This window comes from Ambystoma mexicanum, chromosome 3q, assembly GCF_040938575.1.
Source record: "Ambystoma mexicanum isolate Mex_15411 chromosome 3q, UKY_AmexF1_1, whole genome shotgun sequence".
Taxonomy (NCBI): domain Eukaryota; kingdom Metazoa; phylum Chordata; class Amphibia; order Caudata; family Ambystomatidae; genus Ambystoma; species Ambystoma mexicanum.
In genome coordinates, this window is record NC_090926.1 from 1169101332 (window position 1) to 1169127334 (window position 26003).

General features: G+C 45.6%; 1 protein-coding gene across 1 annotated transcript in view; it reads right to left on the reverse strand.

Annotated features, from left to right (window-relative positions):
• The window catches only part of NIBAN3 (niban apoptosis regulator 3), a 402636-nt gene that overhangs the window by 215997 nt on the left and 160636 nt on the right, over nucleotides 1-26003 (reverse strand). The window contains exon 5 of the mRNA XM_069604007.1: nucleotides 24016-24183. Within this exon, the coding sequence (XP_069460108.1) occupies nucleotides 24016-24183 (168 nt within the window). The remainder of the gene's footprint in view (nucleotides 1-24015; nucleotides 24184-26003) is intronic.

Genomic DNA, 26003 nt, shown 5'->3' on the forward strand with positions numbered 1-26003 from the left:
CCCTTACCTCGTTAATGCTGATGGGGGAGCGCAACACCGCGTTACCGGTTCCCGTGTCGCGGCTCAACCCCAGGCGTGACAGTCCCGCAAATTGAGGGAGAGGCGGGTGGGGGCAGAAAGGCGTTCTGCTCGCCTCTGTTTACGCCGCCGGGTCTGGTAGCACAGCGTAGAGATCCCTTGCTGTCCGTGCAGTGCTGGTGTCCAGGATCGTCGCGGCTTCAGCGCCGAGCGTCGGCCGTGCCCGCGGTTCGGGCACTCGGACGGCCGTCTCAAGCAGGGGGCTCAGCAGGGTGGAGGAGCCCCGGGCGGCAGTCAGGAGGAACTGGAGCGATGCCTCGGGCCGGCGTCCTCGGCCCCCCCCCGGCTCGTCCGCTCCCCGAGGGCCTCAGTGGCCGCCGCAGCTCATGGGGGGAGGGGCGAAGGAGCCGCAGTTAACCGCCCAGCAATGGCGGCGAGTCTCGCGTCGGCGGACTCAGGGACGTTTCTCACGCCCCCCGGTCCGATTCTGCTCGGGGTTGTAGCAGGCAGTGCCTGGATGGGTCCGCCAGTGTTGTGCTGCTTCAGGAGGTCGGGCGAATTCCCGGAGCGGAATAAATGAAGGATATTTAATCGCGGCCACCGGGAGCCCTTAGTAGCACAACTTAACCATAATATCCCTGACTTCATATACATGTAACATAGAACATACTAACCCCCTCGTAGTAATTTTCATGTCCGCGGACTACCGCCATGTCCGCGGACATATCGAAAATCTGAGCGTGGTGAATGTAAATTTAAATAGTGTGCCCCATTTCCCCTTTGAAGTTGTCTCCGAAAAGAGCCGTTTTTTTTTGTTTTTTTTTACAGATGCTTGACAGACACCTGTTATTTTGTATTTTTTTCTTGTTTTTTTTCTTACTTTACTCCTAAAATCTTCACATAACCTTCTCCAAAGCAACCCTTACATTCCAAAATAGAAAGGCATTTCCCGTAAAAGATAAAGAAATGCCATCTTCTTTAAAATTAACAGCATTACTGGCATCAATATTCTCATTGTTACAGAAGAACATACCAGCTCTAAGCATGAAGGCACACATGCCTCGGTTGATGACACACCTAGCAATGTTTTGCTGAGGACAAAAAACTGAACTATTGTCCCATATTGCCCTAGGTAGTAATCCAGAAAAAATTACTTTCGCACTTGGAAGGATCTTCATTACGGCTTGAACCAAGCGTTCCAAATCAGCCAACAAAGTAGGGGCAAATGGAAAGCACCATAGTGCAAAACTACCATATGCGGACTGTTCATCATGGCCATATCCTCACAAACTTGTACAATTCCCTGTACATTGCAATCAGGCACAGTGCTCCACACCACCTCCACTCCTTTCACATCAAAGTTCTTTGCAACATGCCTGTATTCAGCGTACTGCTGTAAACCATGCACAAACATATCTCCGAGCACCAACACCCTGACTTGCTCCACTTCTGCCATCTTCACCACACACAGTCTCTTTCAACACAAATCCACAACCTCGACATCTGATTGGCTGATCCGTACAGTCTTCTTTCCATGTTGGCTTTCCTGGAAAAACCCGGATGTAGCACGCCCTGTCCACGAACAGCCGCGGTGTCCGCGGACGGCGTCCACTTTACTCTCTGTGCCATTCCCTCATTGCATACAGCTAAGCAATCACACAATACGAATAACGTCCTCAGAACACCCCCATTTTGTGAATTTTCGAACATTTCAGGACAATTATCATTTCATTATTCAACATATTAACATTACAAATATTATACTTTCATCTTGTACTCTGCACACAATGCTATGTTTCTCCATTAGTAGCTCAGTATACTAGATAGAATCCCATAATACAATGCTATTTATATCAATACATCGTTCAAAGCACTAATAACGGTATGATATTTATTGCAATATCCTTGACACTTTTTTCACAACATTATATTAAAAATCCCTAGTACACAAATTCCATGAAAAGTACATACACATGTGATGTCATCAGTGATTTCATCAATGACATTTGCGATGTCATCTTTGATATCCTGGGTGTTAGTCTTAGCAGTGCACGGTGGTGGCGCAAGTTATTTTTCATAGCTTACCATAACTTGCGATTTTCAGGGGTCTTTCGGCTGTACTTAGAACCATAACGTCCCTTAAACAAACCTTTTTTAATATCACGCAAACAATATACAAACATGGCGTGCAAAAACCAACTTCTACAGATGGCTTTACACAAAATGTTGCAAAGTAAGAATTTATGCTCGTTCACAGTGAAGGTCAGCTGCTTCCATTTTTTTCTCAGGCCCCGGAGAGCCTCACGAAGCAGACTATAAGGTTGTATTGTGTTTTGACCTTGACAGACAGAGATTGTGATGAAAGACTTCTCTTGAAGGAGTGTTGCTAAAACGTAAGAGAAGATAAAGATGAAATTTCTGAAACGAAACTACTTTTATATATTATATCACTATGCGAAAGATCGTTCGGACACGCGGAGTCGTATTTTGGGACTGCACCACTCGTAGACAATGGAAATTGCAATTGTACTGTAAGTAACCCTTTAGATTATTTTATACCAAATATAATTACAATAGCGTAGCATTAAAGACCGCTCAAGTTGAACTTGTTCGTTGAAAGTGGCATAATGTTTTCTACCACGCACTATCACCGCCGAATTGATCCCCTGTCGTTTAGAGGGCTCTGAAAAAGGCAGACGACACAGAGTGTGTTAATAGAAATAATTTAACCGGTCTATAGGCAGTCAAGCGCTCTACTCGCTGTGCCACTTCACTGTACCCTGTCAAGTGGCACAGCGAGTACAACGCTCGTTTGACATCCGTGCACAGCTTGCTAACGCACGTTCGAATCCCGGCAAGGCCAAACTCAGCCTTTCATCCTTCCGTGGTCGATAAATGAGCACCACACACCGTGGTTAATAATAAGCACCGCTTAGATACCTCATGGTTCTTAGCGCTATATGAATGGGAAAATATTATTATTTTATTATTAACATACTCCGTTGCACTATCTTCGATAGCAAATAGTTTCACGCCCTAATAAATAAAATGATGATTTTTAATGAAGATCGGCTGGTGAGACTAATTTATGTTTTTTAAAACAGGTATGTGGCCCCATTTTGCCTATGTCACGATTTACAGACTCCAGTGGATGGGGTCTTCAACTGCCAGGTGCAGGTCCAAATATGCAACTTGATGACCCTCACCATTTTATGGGACAATCGCCAAGGACCAATATGCCCTTACGCAGTACTAGCGGCTACAAACAACATACCAACCAATAGGGTGGTCTAATGGCTCGTTGTTGGAGCAACCTTCCGATTATCAGAGCGACCATTTACTGCTTTTATCATAAACCAACAGCCTATCTACCGCAAAGGAACAACGTGTGGCTCCAAATAAACTTTTGCTGATCGACAGCAGAGACAATAGCAAATCGCTGAATATTCACTAAACATTTCATGTGAAATAAATGTACTTTACCAAATGTACAATCCTGAGGTTTACTTTTAAACCACAGTTTCATATTCCGAATTGTGGCACACTGAGTTCTAAGCTGATCTAACACCCTCTGTACCGCAAAGGAACATTGCGTGCCTCAACATGAACTTTTGCGGATCGACAACAAAGGCAAATGCAAATTGCTGAATATTCTCTAAACATTTGATGTCAAATAAATGTACTTTACAAAATTTACAATCTTGCTGTTTGCTTTTAAATCACTGTTTCATATTCCGAATTGTGGCGCGCTGTGTTGTGACATAATATGTGTTGTCTTCCGGGTTCTGTGTAAAGTCACTTAGGACTGCAGAGAACTGGGCGCGTTTGATGACGCACCCTGTAACATCACAGAGAGAGGCGGGGAATATGAATGCTTTGATAATATCAGGCTTAGGGGCGGGAGATATGATTTAGTGTCGCAAAAGCAAGTCAGCCAGGTCAATAGCGCCAGTCATAGGATTATCACATAATGTCGGCGCACACCGGCCGGATTTATCATTTCTTTAGTGGACAAAAAGTCGGTTGACGCCCATAGGAAATTGTACTATTAGCGGACAAAAGGAGTGGTCTAAAAACACTTTCACCCTGACAACGAACAATACAAACAACGTTCTCAGAACACCCCCATTTTGTGTAATTGCAACCATTTTGGGACACCGCGAGTGTTCTTAGAACACATTCAACTAGACAGATTACAATACGGACAGCGTCCTGAGGACACCCCCAGTTGGTGTATTTACGAACAATTAAGTACACCGCGAGTGTTCCTAGCTCATTTTTACCTTCCTTTCGAACAAAAATGACACATACTCCGTCCTCTAAACACCCCACCATTTAGTTTATTTACAAAATGTCAGAACAGCCGTGTTCACCGTGGACAAATCGAACGCAACAAAAACGTCTAGCACATAAAAAAACAAAACATTGAACCTATCTCATACTCCCCCACCCTCCCCAAACACTCTTACACACGGCACTAAATACAATTTTTTATCCACGTTTCACCGCGCTGTACGCGGTCGACGGCGAATACAAGATGGCGGGCGCCACAGAAAATCTGACACGCTCCACGCCCCTTGCCGTCCAATCAGCGAACACGTCATATGTCCGCGGACATGACGCAAGGCCATGGGCCAATCGGGGTGCTGTCCGCGGAGCGAACAGGGAAGTCCATCCGCGAAGCGAACACAGATATCACTAATTTTTTTGCCTTACATTTTGGTCATTTTTTAAAAAACGACTGGACGGATTTACACCAAATTTGCAAAATCACGCTTTCGGGACCAGGCCGCCGCTCCTGACGCAAATTTGGTGTAAATCCGTCCAGCGGTTCGGGCTGTAGCCTTGCACAAAGTTTTTTCCCATTCAGTCTATGGGAAAAAAAAGTTTTGGGACCTCCCCTATAACTTTTCCCCCCTTGGACGAATCCTCACCAAACTTTGTCCAGGGGGAGCGAAGTTATAAGCCACCCAAAAAGTGCTCTTCCTATGGAAACAGCAACTTAACCATAACTACATGGTCACTACCGTGGCCATGTAAAATATATATATATATATATATATATTTCCACAGTCAGTCTCCAACAACCTTTTCCGAAAGGCACCACATGATTGTTTCGACCAATGGAAATACTCCCTTTAGGAACAGCTATATTGCAGCTGCCCTGCAGTATGGCACCGCGAGGATAGTACGTTGTTCTTACCCGCTGCATTTGACCTTCATAGATAAACAGACTCACTGCCCCAAATGGGAACATTATGGTTACGCACCCCCTGGGGCCTGCCAAACTATGCTAGGTAGGAAGAACCCATGCCTCCATTTTATTTTCATTTCTTCCCAGCAGTCACAACAGCCATTCTTTTAAATCTTCAAATCACTGCCAGAAACTGTTTCCATTCAAGAATCTTCATTTTAGGAGAAGTTGAATTGAGCTATGGCTGTCCAACCAGGTACACATGATACACTGTGAAATCTCCATATTAAGTGCAGGTAGATTTGAACTTCACTACCTGTATCTTTGATATTTACGAATTAGATTTAAATCTGAGTTGCAGATACCCATGCTGGCCTCGTAAAGAGCCTCAGGTATACCACCACATTTTGTAAATAAATGTACATGTCATCATTGTATGCCAGTCCCTACTCACAAAGTTTCCCAATACATTAAACAATCTTGGTCCTGATGAAAGTATGGCGATATTTGACCATATCTAGCCGAAACATTTTGACCGCAACTGCTCTCTTGTTTAGCACAAGTGCTTTAAGCACAAGATATCAAGGCACCCTGAGAGTTTTGTTGTTTTGTTGTATTCTCACCGCCACAGCTCTCTCGATGAATACAAAATACAAATCCATGGCTTTTTATTTTGAACTTTGTTGCTCATCTGTCAAACCTTGTTTAGGAATGTTTTCATGTATAGTGTTATGGGGGCATCTGTAATCAGAAATAAGGCCAACATCAAAATGATTCTTCTTTTTTTGTTTTGTTATATATGTATGTACATGATGGCCATTAAAGGATTTCAAAACATCTCTATTATGGCCTGCCACCATCTTGGATTGTATTTGCCCTCTGTGATCCTCCCTGGTGTTGCCTGCACTGAGAGACCTAAACCGGCTTTCCTGGTTTCCCCTGTGTGACCCACCCTGGTGTTGCCTGCACTGTGAGACCTAAGCCGGCTTTCCTGGTTTCCCCTGTGAGACCCTCGCTGGTGTTGCCTGCACTGTGAGACCTAAGCCGGCTTTCCTGGTTTCCCCTGTATGACCGTCACTGGTGGTACCTGCACTGTGAGACCTAAGCCGGCTTTCCTGGTTTCCCCTGTGTGACCCTCCCTGGTGTTGCCTGCACTGTGAGACATAAGCCGGCTTTCCTGGTTTCCCCTGTGTGAACCTCCCTGGTGTTGCTTGCACTGTGAGACCTAAACCGGCTTTCCTGGTTTCCCCTGTGTGACCCACCCTGGTGTTGCCTGCACTGTGAGACCTAAGCCGGCTTTCCTGGTTTCCCCTGTGAGACCCTCGCTGGTGGTGCCTGCACTGTGAGACCTAAGCCGGCTTTCCTGGTTTTCCCTGTGTGTCCCTCCCTGGTGTTACCTGCACTGTGAGACCTAAGCCGGCTTTCCTGGTTTCCCCTGTATGACCGTCACTGGTGGTGCCTGCACTGTGAGACCTAAGCCGGCTTTCCTGGTTTCCCCTGTGTGACCCTCCCTGGTGTTGCCTGCACTGTGAGACCTAAGCCGGCTTTCCTGGTTTCCCCTGTGTGAACCTCCCTGGTGTTGCTTGCACTGTGAGACCTAAGCCGGCTTTCCTGGCTTCCCCTGTGTGATCCTCCCTGGTGTTGCTTGCACTGTGAGACCTAAACCGGCATTTCTGGTGTTCCCTGTGTGACCCTCGCTGGTGTTGCCTGCACTGTGAGACCTAAACTGGCTTTCCTGGTTTCCCCTGTGTGACCCTCCCTGGTGTTGCTTGCACTGTGAGACCTAAGCTGGCTTTCCTGGTGTTCCCTGTGTGACCCTCCCTGGTGTTTCCTTTACTGTGAGACCTAAACCGGCTTTCCTGGTTTCCCCGGTGTGACCCTCCCTGGTGTTGCCTGCACTGTGAGACCTAAGCCGGCTTTCCTGGTTTCCCCTGTGTGACCATCCCTGGTGTTGCCTGCACTGTGAGATCTAAGCGGGCTTTCCTGGTTTACCCTGTGTGACCCTCCCTGGTGTTGCCTACACTGTGAGACCTAAGCCGGCTTTCCCGATTTCCCCTGTGTTACCCTCCATGGTGTTGCCTGCACTGTGAGACCTAAGCCAGCTTTCCTGGTTTCCCCTGTGTGACCCTCTCTGGTGTTGCCTGCACTGTGGGACCTAAGCCGGCTTTCCTGGTTTCCCCCTGTGTGACCCTCCCTGGTGTTGCCTATACTGTGAGACCTAAAATGGCTTTCCTGGTTGCCCCTGTGTGACTCTCCCTGGTGTTGCCTGCACTGTGAGATCTAAGCCGGCTTTCCTGGTTTCCCCTGTGTGACCCTCCCTGGTGTTGCCTTTACTGTGAGACCTACCTTTACTGTGAGACCTAAGCCGGCTTTCCTGGTTTCCCCTGTGTGACCCTCCCTGGTGTTGCCTGCACTGTGAGTCCTAAGCCGGCTTTCCTGGTTTCCCCTGTGTGACCCTCCCTGGTGTTGCCTGCACTGTGAGACCTAAACTGGCTTTCCTGGTTTCCCCTGTGTGACCCTCCCTGGTGTTGCCTGCACTGTGAGACCTAAGCCGGCTTTCCTGGTTTCTCTGGTGTTTGAAATGGAAGTCAGGACACATGTGGTAAGTATGAAGATTCCTCTTTAAAAAGTCATGTTGAGTAGGAAAATTGAAACACTGTATTCCATGTCCTTCTGTTCACAGAAAATAGCTTTGTCTTGAACTGTCTTGAACTGTATTGAACGTGAAACTATAAACAGTCCTTCTCTACTTCCGTGCTTTCTAATTATTTCCCTTACAATGACATGTAAGGGAGACTCGTCCTGCATCCAGATGTGTACTGTAGACCATAGAAATTGCAGAACAATGTGCTAACAACTTTAGTTCAATGAGAGATGTAGGATGGAGAAGAGAGTCCTAATTTCAATGATTGTTTTATGAAATGTTGAAAATGTTTCGCATGATCTGCACTTATTAACACCCATGCACTTTATTTCAGTAATGTTTTTATATGAGAAAGAGATACTTATTTGATTTTACCATGTCTGTTTTTGTAAAATAAATCAATGTTGCGCAGGATGCAAACATTGATTGATCGAGGTCAGGGCCTTGTTTTAACATATTAATGAAGTAAGATGGAGCGGTGTACAGGGTTTTGATATAGATGTTTTCAAAATGTCAGTGGAAATAATTTCTGGTTAAAATAAAATAATGAAGAATATAAAATAGGAGGGATAAGATTAATTTCTACCTACTCCATGGTTCTTTGATGCTATTAAAGTTCCAGATTGGGTTGGGTTCCTAGCCAGGATTACCATTTCTTTTGTTTTAAGGAAACAAAATAGGACAGAAGCAACCCAGGTGCCCACGCTTACCTCAGGCATATCATTGCCCGATCGTGCGTTCTGGATGTATGAGCGTGCTCAGCTTTGTCTCCACAGATGTTTTGTGGGATGTTGCCGGGGCTCCTGATGTCGTCACGGGAACCCTTGACACCCAACTCAGCATCAGTCTCCCTTCCTAGCTTTTCGATGATGGTGTCAGATTTGTCCATCCCGGTGAGGGTTCTCTCTGGGGTGGGGCTGGGACTGGCTTCTAGGGCAGTGTCTTGGGTTCTCTGTGTTTACACTTTTTTCACTTTCTGAACCCTCTCAATAATCTGGATAAGTGACTCAACATCAAGCTAGCAGAAATCATGGCAGGTGGTGTGAAGGCATCATGAAGCAAGACACAGGCAACAGAATCAAAGTTCAAAATAAAATGGTTTATTAAATTAAATGTCAGGATGGTTGAAGGCCTAACTTTCCCTATGCTAAGGTGGGATTTCCCAGCCTGAACGAAACTAAGGAAAGTCTGAGTCAAAGAGTTCCACTTAAAAGTCTGTCTGTGTCCAAAACCTATCCCTGGCCTCACAACTAAAGCTAAACTATGTGTGGGGATGTCAACAATAAAAGAAATGGTGATCAAGACAAGATGCTGCGCTTCTTCCAGCTCCGCCTTTTATTTTCAGCTCCCCTTGCCCAAGTTCAAGAAAGTTCAACCAAAGTGTTGATAATACTTTTCCCAAGTTCAAATAGTACAACACATCCTTGGGGTTCCCTTTCCCAAGTTCAAAGCAGCACAGTTCCAAACAAGCATTGGGGTTCACTTCCTCAAGTTCAAGACAACTTAGTTCCAAAGAAAAGGACCTTGAGGGGTCTGTCCTCAAGACAACATTGTAGTTCATCAAGCACCAGGATTCCCTTCCCCAAGACTCCATTATATCAACTTATACCTGGCTTCAGTCTTTCAATATTCAACACAACTCCTGGTCAACTTTTGCATTACCAATTCACTTAAAGTGCTCCTTCTTGGTTTAGTTCCACAATGTCTTTGACTTTGACAATTGAGGGTTCCTTGGTCTAGGAGCAGCTGTCAGACCACACGGTCCACCCATCACAGGTCCCGCAACCAGGAACCCCAGTCTCTTCAGCCCACACAGGTTCCTCTGTATTTGCCCCTGCGTACAGATTCACAGTCAGTTAGCTTCTTCTTGTTGGCCTCTGCTGTATGTGCATGTTTCACACTTTCCTGGCTTATTCTGGTTAGCCTCTTGGCTTTGCCACAATGTGTTACACATCCTCTGCCAGTCTTGGGCCTTACCACACTGTTTTTCAAGCACAAGTTCACTGTGTGGTAGTCTTATTTTCTTCCTCACCTTTCTGCCATGCTCTTTCACACTTGCTCTCTTTTTCAGTATGTATGTTGCTTTCAAATGGGCACTTTCTTATTTATCTCTCATCAGATCGTAGCTTTTCTCGTAAAGTTTTCATGCAGTTCGGTATTCAATATGTGTTGCTATTCAATTTGCTGCTTAATTCTCAGTCAACTTGTGGCTTTGGGTTCATTTGAATCTGCATATTCATCTGCATTTCATTTGGTTCATTCGGAATTTATCACTTCCATGCAGTCCCTAGGAGCAGCCTCGATCTCAAGTCACATTCCCTTTTACTCACCGGTCCTCCGCGTTACTTACGGGCAGCTGCTTCGTTTCACTTCTGCTCCGCTGGCTGCCGTGCCGGTAACTGGGAGCCCCGCTCGAACTTTCCGGTGCTTCTCTGCACTCGCAGGCAGCCACGCTTCCCTTCCGCGGATACAGGTGGCAACTCCTTATCTTTTTCCTTTGCCTGCAGCTCCAGCTGCGGCTTCCTGACCAGGTAGGCTCCCGCACCTGTAGACCTCTGTCGGGCCAACTCTTCCTGGGCTCCACAGGTCTTCTGGGTTATCTGCCAGCATCCTGGCTTCCTTTCTGGGCCCTCCATGGCTACCTCCTCACAAAAATGACTCCCTGCTGGTCTCCCCCTGTTAGGGAGAATTCTCTTATAAGGCTAATTTCCCAAATCTAGTGAGTCCCCCAGCAGCTTTGCTGGATTTCTGTTTTTTTTTTCTCCTGCTAAGAGTGAGACTCTTTTCCTTCCACTCTTAGGCATGATTTGAGGTATGTCGCTGACTTTTTGTGTGCTTATGGGCTATGGGGTCTTTTACTCCATAGGGTATCATCTGTTTTTTTGTGTATGTGTTACACAGCACCCTCAGTGCAGTAACACAGGGGTGTCATAGTGACTCCCAAACATAGACTCCATACCCTGGGACTGACTACTGTCTCCCGGGGCATGTAAAGTCACCATTGACTTTACTAGTCCAAAATTGTGAACAGAACTAGTACAAACCATGATATTGTGGAAGTACTGGAAGGGGTTAATTCGATTGCCCCTGGGTCTGTTTCCAAGGGGGCACTGTTCAGTCCCCCATTGTCGAGTTTCTGGCTGGTGGCAGTGGTTACCACGCAAAATATTCCACCGGAATATTTCCTATGGGATTTTACCATTGATTTTAAACGCACCACTTTTTTGGTGCAATGTTAAAGATACCACTGGTTTATTTATTTAATATTAAATCAACGGTTGGGTCTTTTTGCCAGAACTCTTTTCTAAAATGGCGTTCGTGTCCGTCTCTGTAACTCCAACCAAGGTCGGGCCCTTTGTTCCAATTTTTGGCGGGCTTCTCCACAGAAGCCCTCCAACTGGTGTCACTCTGTCTGGGTTACACAGGATGTGTGGGTGGGGGAATTGGCACCTTGGACTGTTTTGCCTTAGCAACTCAAGTCACACTCTGTTCTGATTGGGCCAGTGGTGAGCCACCCGGCTCACCACTTAGCATATTTGAGTGACAACTAGGCTGTTGAATGGGGGTTTTTCTGCATAAAAGCAGGGTTTTTGGGACTGGAACTTCAGAAGTCGCCACAGGACCTAAGAAATCCGAAGAGGGAAGAAGCTGTGCCATCTGCAACGACAACACCACCGGTGGAGCCCTGCTGCAACGACCTCACCACTTTCCCGATGACAAGAGGAGATCTTCTGCTGGAAGAATCTTCTCCCTCTGAGCTGGTGGGATCAACCAGTTCGCCATTTCACCTTCCAGGACATCTCTTGGTCGAATCGCCCGTGCCAAGCACCCCGGCGGCCGGATAGCCAAGCTGCACCACTGTGACCGCGAATACCAGGAACACACCTTTTCACCGACGAACTCCACGGCTGGTTTCTTCCCTGGGCAGTTTAACAACTCCAAGTTTCCTCCCAGGCGAGATCCTCTCTTCCCCTCATCGAAACCACGAACTGCACCCGCTGCCAGGAACAACTGCCACCGCCGGAGCTTCCTCACTCTTTAAGGTACTGTGTTCTACCTGGCCTCCCTTTCTTCGGTTTGCCCAAGGTGACCCTTAAATCCTTGGCTTTCCAACTGGGTTGGCCCCCAGACCTTCTAACTTTGTCTTTTGAACCGCCCCAACCTCTTTTGAACATTTCTACAAAGACTTGAATGCATTGCTAAACCGTGTGATCTTGGGCACATTTCGCTTTGCTCCATTCAAAGTGGGCCTAGCCTATGAACTTTGGCTCTACAGTATACCCTGTCTTCAGTAACTTGATTTTGTCTCTTAAAAGTGTTGAGAACTGTTTTATTTTTATGACCTGCCTTTTTTCTCTCCCTTTAACCTAATTATTGGAGTGCCGTCTAAGTTACACGCTCACCTCTGTTTTGAGAAAAAGTGGTGTTTTAACTAGTAATTGCTAAGGGAGGTGTAAATACTTTTCTGATTGTGTTGGAACTTGCTTTTGATTAATAGTACTAGTGTATTTTTTAAAGTGTGTGTTAAATAAATAATTATATACTTTTGATACAAAGCTCTGGTCAGTGTTTGCTTGTTCTACTGTGTTTTTGGCCCTATTGTGTATCGTCTGTATACTGCCTAACTCTTCTTGAAAGAAGTCGGACTGCTCAGCCACAGCTACCAGGTAAATCTGGGTGGTACAGAATGCTACCAATTGGGTTTACTGCTTACTCCTGTAGTCTTAATCTTCTTGCAGTGGTCCCCAAGGGAACTTCACAGGATTCTGTCTAACACCCCCACACAGGCATCCCTGTCGGTCTCTATGTTGCTGGTTTCCTCCCTTTGTGTAAACCTGCAACCACTTGACAGGTTGCAGGTGTGAGTATTCAATTATCATTGCCTTACCACAATTAGGGGGTCATGCCTGACCTTTGTAGTGCTCTACAGGCATCTTCCTCATCTCAGTACTAGAGTGGTGAAATAACCTATTGGTGTTCATTACTCCTAGTCACCTCTTCCTCATCCCAGTACTGCAGTAGATTGGGGAAAATTGAGGGGAGTCGTTTTACAGTAGCCCATAATTGCCGCTCGGGGGGTTAGGTTTGGGTTCAGAAGGAAAAGGGGGATACCATGGGCCTCATTACAATGTTGCCAGTCCGGAAATAAGGGTGCCGGTAAGCTCAACGGCACCGTTTCCAGACCGGCAAACTACAAGTTTGCCTGCCGGAACTGCTGTGCACAAAAGGTCTGACCCAGCCAGATGCAGCGACCACGGTAGGTAGACTTGTCACAGGAGCACCAGCACTGTTGCAAATGGTGCCGGTGCTCCTGTGTCCCCACTCCCATAGAGTCAGAGTGGACTCTATGGGAATGGGGATTAAAAAATGTACCAGCGCCTGACTTCCACACACCAGACTTGTAATAACCCGGTGGCACCAGGAAGTCAGGTGCCAGTAAATTATTATGGGTCTGGCGGCAACCCGCCGGTAACTCCGGCAGGGTTACTGCCAGACCTGTAATAAGGCCCCATGTCTCACCTGTGGATACCCTACTTCCAATCCTCAAGGACCCTCCACCCAGGTGATCCGCCCTCACTTCTCCACCCCTAGGATCAGGATTCTAAAGCGATGGCCTTTCCAATGCCACCTGAGAAGAAGATCCAAGGGGAGTAGGTGTGAGGATACCCTCAGGTTTCTCACAGTTGACACTAGTGACATGAGTGTGGTGTTCTGTAGCTTCTCTGGCAATTCTCTTGTTCCTTCTCCACATGTTGAAGGAGGAAACCCCTCCGTTTTTGGGGTAGAGTTGACTATACCAGGCATTGTGTAACAGATCAGGGGTTAGGTCTAGACTTTTTTAAGTCAGCGTTGGTGATTTTGCTGTTGTGGCTAATATTGTATAAAGCTTGTGCTGTAATAGGTTTTGATAATACCCCCCACACTTTTCCTTGCAACAGTGTAAGAAAAAACACAGCTGGCATAGTCCCCATTCATTTTCCCATCGACAATAAAAGATACATTTTTGCTCAAGCACACAGTAAAAACCACTGGACGGATTTGGATCAGGTACAAAACAACTTGGGCACGAAGCTTTGACTCGATTTCCGGGATGGCGGCAGGGGGGTCTTGGGTTATTGCGTCCAGTAGTTCTTAATATATTTGACGGCCACAAATTAAAGGTGTATCACCCATGGTTCATTGCAGCAGACAGGCTTTTCAGGACTGAAAAACTGCCATTTGTTTTGTTGTTAGATGTGAGAGATAACCGCGGGTGTACCCGCGGCTACCCGAAAACAAAAAGGCAGAAAAATGCTATTTGCAGGTCAAAATACAATGAAAGACCATTATGCTAGAGGTGGGGGGAGGCAAGAGGACCACCATGTGAAATTTGGGATTTGGATGGGGGCTAGGGATAAAGTTTAGAGCACCAAGCACAAACATTTTTCTGGTAGCCGGGGTTATTCTATGGGATAACTACAGCTAACCGACACTGGGAATGGAAGTGTGTCACGTAAACAACGACTGTTAGGGTAGAATGGCAGGTGAAAAGGCCTTAAGGGGATTCGGGGGAGCAGACGCAGATGCGCGGGGCACTTGGTGAGTGCCTCGTAGGGCAGGGAAGCATTTACATTTTTTCTACGGTTTTACCGATAACCGCAGGTATCGCATATCTACAGGTAACCATGGCTATCTGTAGTTAACTTTTATTCTACCCACGGTTATGGGGAAAAACATATATATACATATATATATATTTATTTACAGCTACAGTGAGGTAGAGGGTGAAAAGTCATTGTCCCAGTAGTGTTCTAAATTATGGTTTAGTTTAGTTTTATTTATTTATGGAGCGCGCCTAACCCTGTGGTATCCTGGTGCTTTTGCTTAAGCAGGAAGCAGTAGTTACAAAAGGAAGTACATTTAGTAGTAGACTTGTGTTACATATCAAGTAACCATGCCAGACAGGTGTAGAGTTAACAATGTGCACTATAGTTACAGTTGAAGTGAAACAGATAAATGCCTAGTGTTAGAGAGCTAGACGTTTATCGAAGCGGTACAATTGAGAAGAGCTGGGGAAATGTGTTGGTTCTAGCTTTGCTGGGCGAAGATCCAAGCTTTTACTTCTTTTATGAATGGCCAAAATGATGTTTCAGCTCTTAGTGCTGTTGGTAGAGTTCCAGAGCTTAGCTGCTAGCACCGGGAAGCTAGACCTGCCAGCTTTTTGCAGTTTGTATTTAGGAATGTTTAGGCAGTGTGAGTAGTTTGACCTAGTGAGCCTGGTAGATTGGTTCCTGTTGAATTTGTCGACCAGGTATTTTGAGGCCGTGTTGGAATGGCATTTATGCGTGATCACTGGGGTTCGTAGTGTAATTCTGAATTGCACTGGTAGCCACTGCGTGTTGCGTCTTACTGATGAGATGTGGTTGGTTTGTGGGATGTTTAAGGCAGATCTAAGTACATTATTTTGGAAGACTTGCAGTTTGTTCAAGTTTCATTTATTGGAACCTAAATAAAAGGTGTTACAGGTGTCCAGCTTAGATAATATAAGTGCTCTGGCCAGTGTAATGCAGCTCTTGGTGGACAGAAAAGGTTTACAGGCATTGATCAACTTAGAGGTGTAAGCTGTCGCTGAAGAAGTCACATTGACTTGCCTAGTGAGAGAAAGGGTGGAATCCAGGTATATGCCTAGAGTTTTGACCTAGTTGGTGACTTTATATTGTTCCCATCAATATTGAATGATTTGTAATGGGTATCTAGCTTGTTTAGATGAGACCGTACAGTCAGAGGCCATGGGTGGCCATCCATGCCTGAATTTGAAGGTAGATTTCGTTTAACAGTCTGGTACCTTTGTCATAGCAGCCCGTAAGAGTGATGAGAACTTGGGTGTCATCTGCATAGTTAGTGTAGGTGACACCCAAGTCGTCCAGGTGGTCGAACAGGAGCTTGGTACAGATACTATATAAAGTGGGAGAGACACAGGAGCCCTGTGGCACTCCACACGAGATTGGGACTGGTTTGGCAGAGGCCATAGGTGTGAAGACCCTCATAGTCCTATTTGCTAAGAATGATTGTATCCAGGCAGCGGTGTTCGGGGAAAAGGAGGCTGTTTAGTGAGGATATTATGTTTGACTAAATCAAAAGCTGCTGATAAGTCAAGCCGAAGGAGGATGGACACATTTCCTTTATCTTTAAATTCATCGATTGGGTTTTTAGCCCCGGGAGGGCGGTTCTGAGCCATGTCTTGGCCTAAATCCTGATTGACGCAGGCCTATGAGGTTGTTGTCTTCTAGGTGCTTTTGTGTTTTGGAGGTATACCGCTCTGTCTAGGATTTTCAGAAGGAACGGTACTGTGGTTATGGGCCTGTAGTTGGTCGGTGTGCTCGGGTTAAGGTTGGTTTTTTGTGAAGAGGCATGACCCATGTCTCTTGGACATTATTTGGGACTGTGGATTTTTCAAAGGGATCAGGGAAGTGATGAAAGGAGCGAGTTCCTTTGCACCATCCTTTATAACGGTAGCTGGGCAGATATCCCCTGGCATCTAAAGGGTTTTAGGCTGGCTATGATGTCTTCTACCTCCTTTGTGGTGTCCGGGGAAATTTGGAATGGATGGCAGGGTTTGGAAGATGGGTCATGCGGCTTGCTGAATTTGGTGCCTAGAGTCAAATTACGTTTTTTAGCTTATATTTTAGATTGTAAAAGAGCTATTGTGTCAAGTAAGGCTTTTTGGATGTTGGCACACCAAGAGTCATCTTTGATGCAGGATTCTGTAGGTGGAACAGGAGACTCCAACTCCCTGAGGATGGTGAGTAGCTCTTTCGAGCCTGATTTAGCATTTTGTATTCTGAAGTTGTAGGTCTCACTATTGGTTTTTAGGATGGGTGCTTTGTAGGTATTCCTTGTTTAGGTCAGAAGGTGTTTTTTTCCAAGTGGCTTCAGAGATTCTTTTGGATCTGTGTAAGGCTTTCAAGTCTGAAAAGAACCACTTGTTTAGGTGGGCTATAGGTTTAGCTTTTCTCATTTTTAGCAGAGCGATTTTATTTAATGCCTGTGGTAGGGTATGGTTATACAAGTCCATTGAGAACTGTAAGTTATCTGCAGTGATGTGGTGATTGTTTCTAGAAAGGGCCGGCAGGGCTTGAACGACATTTGAATTTGGACACATGCTGTCTTGTATGGTGAAGGAGATGCAGTGGTGGTCAGACCAGGCACAGGGCAAGTTGGCAAGGATCTTACTAGTGCAGTTTAAGTCTGCCAGCCAATCCAAGGTTCTTCCCTTGCTATGTGTTGGACCACTGATACAATGTTCACAGCTGAGCTGTGAGAGTGTGTTCTCTAGGGCTGTTGCGTTGACATTATTCGCGTTGTGGAGGCCTAAGTTAAGGTCTCCAAGCATTATTATTTGGGAGCCAGGTTTGATGTTCTGCGTGAGGAGGTAAGTGATGTCTTCCTCGAAGGAAGATATTGGTCCAGGGGGTCGGTACATGAGATGTAACAAAAGTGTACGTGCAGCTGACAACAGGTGTTTGACTGAGAGAAGTTCACCTGAAGAGAATAGTTCTTTAGAAAATTCTCTGAGGCCTAGTTGTTTTTTTGCAATGAATGCGACTCCACCGCCTCTACTGGTATCTCTGTCTGCTCTGATAATGGTGTCGTTTTCTGGGATGGCTAGAGACAGAGATGGCCCTGCGGCTAGGTTTAAACATGTTTCTGTGACTGCTAGGAAATCAAGATGGTAAGATGTGATGAGATCAGCTATATCTAGGGCATGGGCAGTTAGTGATCTCACATTTATGAGGGCTCCTTTGATGTGGGGTATCCCTGAGGAAGGTGCCTCAATGCCTGAGGATATTGTTCCTTGTGATGTTTGGTGTTGTTGATGTTGTTGTCTTCAGCGTTAACTCCTGTGTTGGTGATGGGCATGGGTTTGAGATTTGTAGAGGTAACGCAGTGCAAGTTAACCATCCCTTTAAGTTTGAGGCGAGATCCTAGTCTGGCATTTCTAATACCTAATGGGCAAGGTTGGTTAGGAGTAGGCCGGGAGGCGTAAAGTTGGATCCATTGTTATGGAGTGATGAGGTATTGGCTACTATCTGAAACTTCAGGGTTAAAGCTTGACAAGGGCAGTCTAGGCTTGAGAGGGGGAAGGAACCTGGTAGGTGTTATGGTGTTAAGCAAAGGTAGGAAAGTAGCCATGGTTAAGGTTACCTTACGTAGGTTTGCCATGTGTGTCATAGAAAGGGGCAGCGGTAGAGCGGATTTCGAGTATGTGGGAGAGGATGGTAGAGAGTCTTGGTGAGCTCAGGTAGGTAGTAAGTAGGACACAAGTTGGCAAAAGGGTGGGATCAGTACTAACTGAGACGAGTGCCGTGTGGGGCTCTGTGAGATATGTTACTTAAGCAGTACTCTAGCAGACGGACTCGGCTGTGCTCGGTTTCTAACCCCAGTGAATGGCAATTCAGGCTGTGCTAGAATCAATGCCTCTCTCAGCAAGTGAGCAGAAGAGCTGCATCACAGAGGCATTGTTCTATTAGGTTTCACACTGTCATGGTTACACGGATTAAATTAATGCACAATGTCAAGATGTATGGCAATTACCGTGCTACGATGGTCCAAGTACAGCACACAGAGTCACAGGGACATCTTGATAGTAAGATCAGAGCCATGCTGGTTACACTAGCTAATTTGAGCACAGCCTCAAGGTGTTAAGCAGCAAGAGCATAACAGTGAATGGGCGGATGGAATGGTTAAGACTATTGACATAGGTTAGCATAAGTTTGTAAACAGGATGAGAAGAAGGTACATATATTTGTCAACAATATTGGAATAAAGGAATATATGAACTCGGGTGAAGAGGCACCATCTGTCGAGGCATTAAGGAACCAGAACGATCACCACAACTAGGTGTCCAAACAGTAATACAACAATCATGTGGTCACATCAGATAGGTCGTAGAGAAGAGTAAGAAAGTCATGAAATGACAAGAAGTATGGCAATACAAGAAGTAGGGCAGTCATGTAAATGCATTGTTTGGACCTAGCAAGTAGTGGTGGGAGTAAGCACTGTGCGTGTGCTAACGCCCTGGCTAGTGGGTGTGATACACTTGTATAGTGAACACGGCAGCAGGCCGTAGCTAGTGGCCTGGTATTGTTGCAAAATATAAAGTGGGCACAGCTGAAGGCCGTTTGACTAGCCAGGCCTGAAAGACCCAATACACAAGTATAGTGGGCACGGCCGAAGGCCGTGGACACTGGCCGTTGCAGAAGGCCATGGCTAGTGGCCTTTTAGTGTTATAAATTATACAGTGGGCAAGGCCAAAAGCCAAAGGCCCTGGCTAGTGGGCCTGAAAGACATGTATAGTGGACACGACTGAAGGCAATGACTAGTGGTCTGGTAGTTTGTTGCTTTGTTTGTTTATTATTTGTATTGCGCGCCTCACCCTGAGGTATCTGGGCGCAATACAAGGTTATGCAGTTTCATAGTTACACACAGAGAATATACAGTAGGCAATTCAAGAATACATAAAATCATATACACACAGAAGACATTAATATTATTTACAATACACGTGAGGCTGGAGATATAAAGTAGTGTTGTAAAATATACAGTGGACATGGGCAAAGGCTGTAGCCATTGGTGCGGAAAAAAACGATGGTATAACAAAACCCTTGAATTTCACTTAAATAACTTTAATTAAAGTTTAATTAATGTGAGCAGATTTATTGCAACAAAACCCTTGAAATTCAGTGCATTTGGGAAGTTATGACCATCTTAACTCAGCGCATTCCGGTTGTAAAGCCCATGAGCACGTATTATAAGAGATGGGATTCACAATGACATACAAAATGACATTATGGGGGACATTGCATTATGGGGGACATCAATGGGAGTGCGCTGAGGTAAGCTAGTCATACCTTCCCAAATGTGCTGTATTTTAAGGGTTTTTTTTCCGATAAATCTGCTCAACTTAACTAAACTTTAACTAAACTATTTTTAGTGAATATATATATCATATGGTGGTGGTTCCCGCCCCATAAGGTGAGTCGGAGTTACAAAGGAAATCGGAAAAAAATTAATCGCTAATAACTTTTGACTCGTGTGATGGATTTCTCCGACACTTTGCAGACAATTCTGTATGCCTGTGTCCCCCTAGACTGGAACGTTTGGGAAAAATACATAAAGTATTTAAGAAAAGAAAAAAGCACTTTTGGCCTAGTCCCCATTCGTTTGTCCACAGACAGAAAAGGTCAAGTTTTGCTCCACCGCACAACACAAACCGCTGAATGGATTTGGACCAGGTATGAAAGAACTTGGGCATGAAGCGATGCCTAATGATTCCTTTGTGGTTTGGGGTTATTCCATCCAGAACTTTATTGACAGAGAAAGGGGTGCCCTTTCTCCAAAATAAATAGCTATGTCTTCCCCAATACATTCAGTATCCGGGTGTTGTGGGAAGTCAGAAATGAAAGTAGGACACAAAGATTCCAAGTTTCTAGTTAAACACATTTATTGACAAAAAATGGGTTGGGAAAATGCCTCTTGACCCTGCTCTAAGAGGAATTTCCCTTCCTAAACCAAAAACAAACGATCTGTCCATGTTAGGATGTCAAAATCAAAACTGTCCTTGTGTCCAAACATTCTATCCTGATCCTCACACTACAAACCAGATTATAAGGTGAAAAGGGAAATGTCTTTAAGCTGGGGATTGCAGAAAGAGTTCATAAAGGAAAAAGAGAACAGCGCCAACATTAAAGTTCTGCAAGGTAAAAGGACCTTGGTTGCAGAGGGTGATTCCCTTCCCCTGGAATCTTCAACACTATGCCAACGTTTCTTGGTTTAACAGTTCTTTGTCTCTTTCTTGGCCCACAACAATCCTGTTAGTTACAACGTTCCATAGCCTTGTAGTTCCTTCTTTCAAAAATTCCTTCTTTTGTTCAACAAACACAGTCTTTTCTTGAGACTTCCTATGCCCTTGTAGCTGCCTGGTTTACTCACCTGCCAGGACTTCTTTTATTCATAGGTACCAGCTCCTCTTTCATTTCGGCAATTACATATATCTTCTCTGGCTTTATATATCTGGTTGGGTTGGCTTGGGTTGACTCACCGGCTCTGTGTGGCATCTTCATTCACGTTCGCGCTTACATGGTAAAACCTGCTGCCTGCTTTCCACTCTGGACGGCTTCTGTGTCATTCCGGTTCCTCTTGTGTCTTCGCTTCAGTGTTTGCCGACTGCCCAGGAATTTTCCCTCGGGTCAGGGAGCGGCTGCCCTCCCCCTGGCCACATGGGAGGAGGTTACCACTGGAGGATCTGTGATGACTCCTTTGGAGTCATCATAGTGCTTATAAATGAAACAGCCACAATCTTTTTGTTCCGGGCGTGACTGCTGCACCTCCTGCTCGCACAAAGTTTCTCTGCCTTTTTGTTGGCAAGCCACTTCGCTACGCCGCACCGGTCTGTGTTCCCAGGGACCACATGCCTCGCCGAGAAGTACAACGACTTCTACCAAACAGCAGTCTCCTAGAGTTTGCTTTCCATCTTTAAATGTGCCTGCGCACAGGTGCATTCTGAAAACAACTAGCACGCTCATTGGGCTTGAGGCTCCTTCTGCTCTGCATCGTTCCCTTCTTCCTCCTCATCCCAGTACTTTGGTGTTTGTGGGAAATGAAGTCCATTGATGTTAACTGATGCAGATTACTTGGGAAATCACTTTCAATGGTCCATATGATAAGCCAGTTCTAAATGGATCATGGAGCTTTTGCTTTTTAGACCAGGGATGAAAGTTTGGCCTAAAGGGTTTTGGGAAAAGGTTTCTCTATTTTCCCTCAAGGGGGGTCTAGATGCATGGCAGTAGCCAATTAAGCAATTGGGTTATAAGGGTGTTTCTTCATGGGCAAATGAGGGATACAATATCTCATCCAATGAAGCTATGACATCTCTCCGGAGGCTGTCTCCTCCTATGTGATCCTCCCTCTCATAGCTGCACCCAGGGTCAGGGAGCCGCTGCCCTCCCCCTGGCCACATGGGAGGAGGTTACCACTGGAGGATCTGTTCACTATGGCTAGCTGCCTATTAATGTTTTATGGCTAGCTGCCTATTAATGTTTGAGAAAATACAGTGGGCACGGCCGAAGGCCATGGATAGTGGCCTGTTAGTGTTTTAAAGGCCAAGGCTAGTGGTTTGGTACTGTTCAAAAATATACAGTGCAGACGTGCCCACTGGCCATGGTCGAAGGCCATGGCTAGTGGCCCATTAATGTTTTCAAAAATACAGTGAGCATGGCCAAAGGCTGTGGCCAAAGGCCATGGCTAGTGGTCTGGTAGTATTTTCAAATGTATAGTCGGCACAGCCGAAAGCCGTGCCCAATGGCCATGGCCGAAAACCATGGCTAGGGTTCTGGTAGTGTTACAAAATATACTGGCACGTCCGAAGACCGTAGCTAATGGTGCAAAATATTATACATTGAAAATAAATGGGGAGGGTGCTAGACAGTAGGAAAGGGGTACTAGGTTAGTGAATGGGGTTTTATTAATACTTTCTAAGTCTTTACTGATTCCGCGGCTACGAAACATGATGACCGTACTCGTGGCTATACACAGAAAAATATTGCTGCCTTATAGATGCGGGTATGCAAACTTTAAAACTTGGAATCACTAGTTTAGAGGGGTGGAAAAGGTATGACACCAGGAAGAGGTGGGAAGGGGGATGAATACAGTATGAGAAATTGTAGAGTCTAAGATTCAGTAAGTCATATTTTGAAAATGAAGAAATGTAAGGATAATCGCTGCTGCAGACATTTGTATCCATGCGGCTACTATGATGGGGAATGGGCGAATTGTAAGTGCATCACAGTATAAAATATACTGTGCTCTGGCAGGAACGGTAGTTGGCATAATGGGCAGGTGGGGTGCACTTTTTATGGTGTCCGGATGGTGGAGGGGGTACAAATAGGGTCTGAATGTAAATGGAAAGACAAAAGACCACCCTTTAAAAAATAAATAAAAAAAGGCTCTTTTCACACATACTATATAAAATGGATCATATCAGGGTTATTAATTCATTTATACAGTCTCTGCTTTTTAATTATATTTTTATAGCTGAAAGGTTGGAAGTTTTGGGGGAGAGGGAAGGAGAAGGACGGTGGAACTTGGAAGGGAAGAACATTAAGGCTGACACATTAGGGCTGACACATACAACAAGTAGTAAAAAAAAGGAACATTTCTTTTTTGTGGGATTGTGTTGCTATTTGTCGTTTCCTGGTTTTTATTTTTTCAAAAAAAGGGGTTGAGTGAATTGCCACCATAAAAAATGCAGCTATAGTGGCACCTCCCAGAACAATGCACCCGTGGCACACTGTGCAGAGAATTCTACACTTGGCTTCCGGTAAGATTACAGCAGGTGGATTCTCAGCTGTTGCAGCAGTGATTGTTGGAGGTGATGTCATCAGAGCAGCTGCTGATGTAGAAGCAGAAGAAGCAGATGCCCTTGTCGAGGGTCAACGGCGTAAAGAGTGAGGCCTATGTGTCTTCACCTTGTGCTGTTCGTGGGCCTGACAATACTGCTTGTCCACCTCATCCCAATGGACACAGACCAGGTGCTGGATGAGCACTGATGTTCCTAAGCTCTGCGATGGAACATTTAATGGCCCACGTCTAAGCACCTTTTTACAGAAGGAGCATTGCACTTCTACGATCTTCCGTGAGTGTTGCTCTTTTACAAGAAAATAACTCCAACTATCCACCGTCTTATTTGCCATGCACAACTTTTTGCAGAGGTTGGGGGGATGGTGTATGATCCCAGATGACGTCATCATCATTGCTAACACTATGGCCAGACATGGTGAAAAATGTCTGACAAGGAAAATGTAAGAATAGTAAAAAAGAAAACAAGCCAAAGGGACATTTAGCCCTAAAATCAAAAATGTTTTTTAAAAAAAAGAAAATAAACTAAAATAAAGAATAGACAAACACAACAAATTACATCTAAATCTGGACTCGCGTGTCCCCTTTCCTCTACACCTACCTTTTCTGCTCTCCAACGTGCACCATGATCAGGATCCACTGGGTTGGTGCACAATACGCCAACCCCATGACAAGCCTCTGTGCTCTGGTGCCACTATGCTGGTGTTGGCGCAGCACGAAGGCCTTTCAACATTACATGACATGAGTTAGCAGGGCGTGTTACCTGTGTTGTGATGCCGGATCCCATCGAGGAGCGTGCATTTCCAGGTGTGCTGAGATTCGGCTGTGCTACAGCAGAAGCAGAGGTGCTTGCGGAATGGGTGATAGAGGAAGAGTGGGAATGCTGTAGGAAGTGACGTCAGAGGATTCAAGCCTTTGTCAGAGGATCCAACTACAAAAGAAGGCAATTACAAAAAGACGGTCACAAGCCGCAGCGGTGTGTTCACTGCCAGACAACCCAATGGCATTTGGCGACAGCCCAGCGTTATCTGCAATGTCTCAAGCCATCTAACCATAAACAAACAAGGAGCATGCCTAGGTCCACATCAGGGGCCACATGTCTGCCTATTTAGCCCCACCCTGCACCTTCACTTCTCCTAACCTATTCTCCCTACCACTGGAGCCGAGATGGGCACATCCCGTGAATTGCCCATCATCTAGCTGCCAATCCCTTCCTATTCTTCGTTAGAGACTGCTGGCAGCCTCCTTCAATGTTCAAGTCCTTGCTTAAAAAGAAGTGCCCGCAAGTTGGCAATCACAAAGATATAGGTGTGCCCCATATGCAATGGCCTAGATTCTAAGGTTAGACACCCCTCTCCTGTAGCTCCTTCATAGATAGACCATTAAAGGGGATGCTTGCTAGACAACACCCTCATGAAGCTCTGTGTTAACCTTTTCAGAGTCCTTGTGGTGGGAAGCCTCCTCTAGCGGGTATGTGTTAGCCAGTGCAATGCCCACCTTCAACTGGAGACCTTGCTGTCTACCTTCCCTGCAATCTATGCTCTGCATCAATGCACAGGGTTTGCAGGTTTCAGCCTTTTCTTACATTGGTGAAGAAGTGAAGTCTGTCTCATTGGAGTACTCAATCTAGGAAGGACATTCATAATACTCTCCATCCGACCTGGCAGCTTTTTACTACAGGGTCTATGCAGGCCATAGCTGGACTCAATGTCTCATGACCCAGTTACTTTTGTAATGCGTGGTGGACATGTTCCTTTTTCTTTGTATTTAAGGTCAAGGTTTGGGAGGCAATGGTGCACCACCGTGAGTATCATAACCAGGACTGGACTGGGAACTAAAATAGGCCCTGGAAATATTTATTGGGGACCAAAAGAGGCCCTGGAAATAAAGTTCAAAGTGGCCCTGTATGACATCTTTTCAGCAAACCCAATGCTTTTCCTATGAGAAAATTTGAAAATACCACAGAAAAGAGGCCCAGGGTGCAGAGGCCCACCGGGAAATCTCCAGAGTTCCCTATGGGCCAGTCCACCCCTGATCATAACTCGTGGCCGGCTTCCTGATTCCTTCCGTCTCTTCTGGCCATCCAGCCTGCTTTGTTTGACTTGAATTGCCCTCGCTGGTGTCCGCCTTTTGGCCATGTCTTCACCTCCCTTGTTTTCGACGCCTCTCTGATAGGCAGTGGGTCTCTTCTTGGAATAATTCGGGCATTGCTTTTGTGCCTTTCCACCTCACGATAGCAGTTGGACCTCCTCCTAGTGCTGGCGGGTGAACTGTGTCATTGTGCCTACATTTAGAGGCGTAGGGTGGGTGGATTGTATTACTGTGTCCCCGTTTAGGAACATGTCTACCATTCCTGAAGCGCCCCATAGCGGAGCCCACATTTTTCTGTTATCCTGTTTGACATTACCTTTGTGTTTTTGCAGAACAGGATGTCTGTGGTTTCCTGTTAGCAACATAACCTTCCCACTTTTGCTTTTTATCAATGTATCTGGCTTACCAGCCTGGAGATACGGTCATGGGCACTAAGAACTGTCTCTGTAGTTCTGTAATCCATGACAGACAGGCCTTAGTAGTGGTTGCATGACTGCACACAGAAATGAGGTGTTAAACAGCTTCTCTTTGTGGCCCACATTTTGGCGCTGTATTTGATGACCTTCTCTTCAGCCTCTATGCTAGACAACATTCTCTTGAGGCTCTATACTTGACAGCCTTCTGCATGGGATCTATTTGGCATGACTTTCTCTTTGTGCT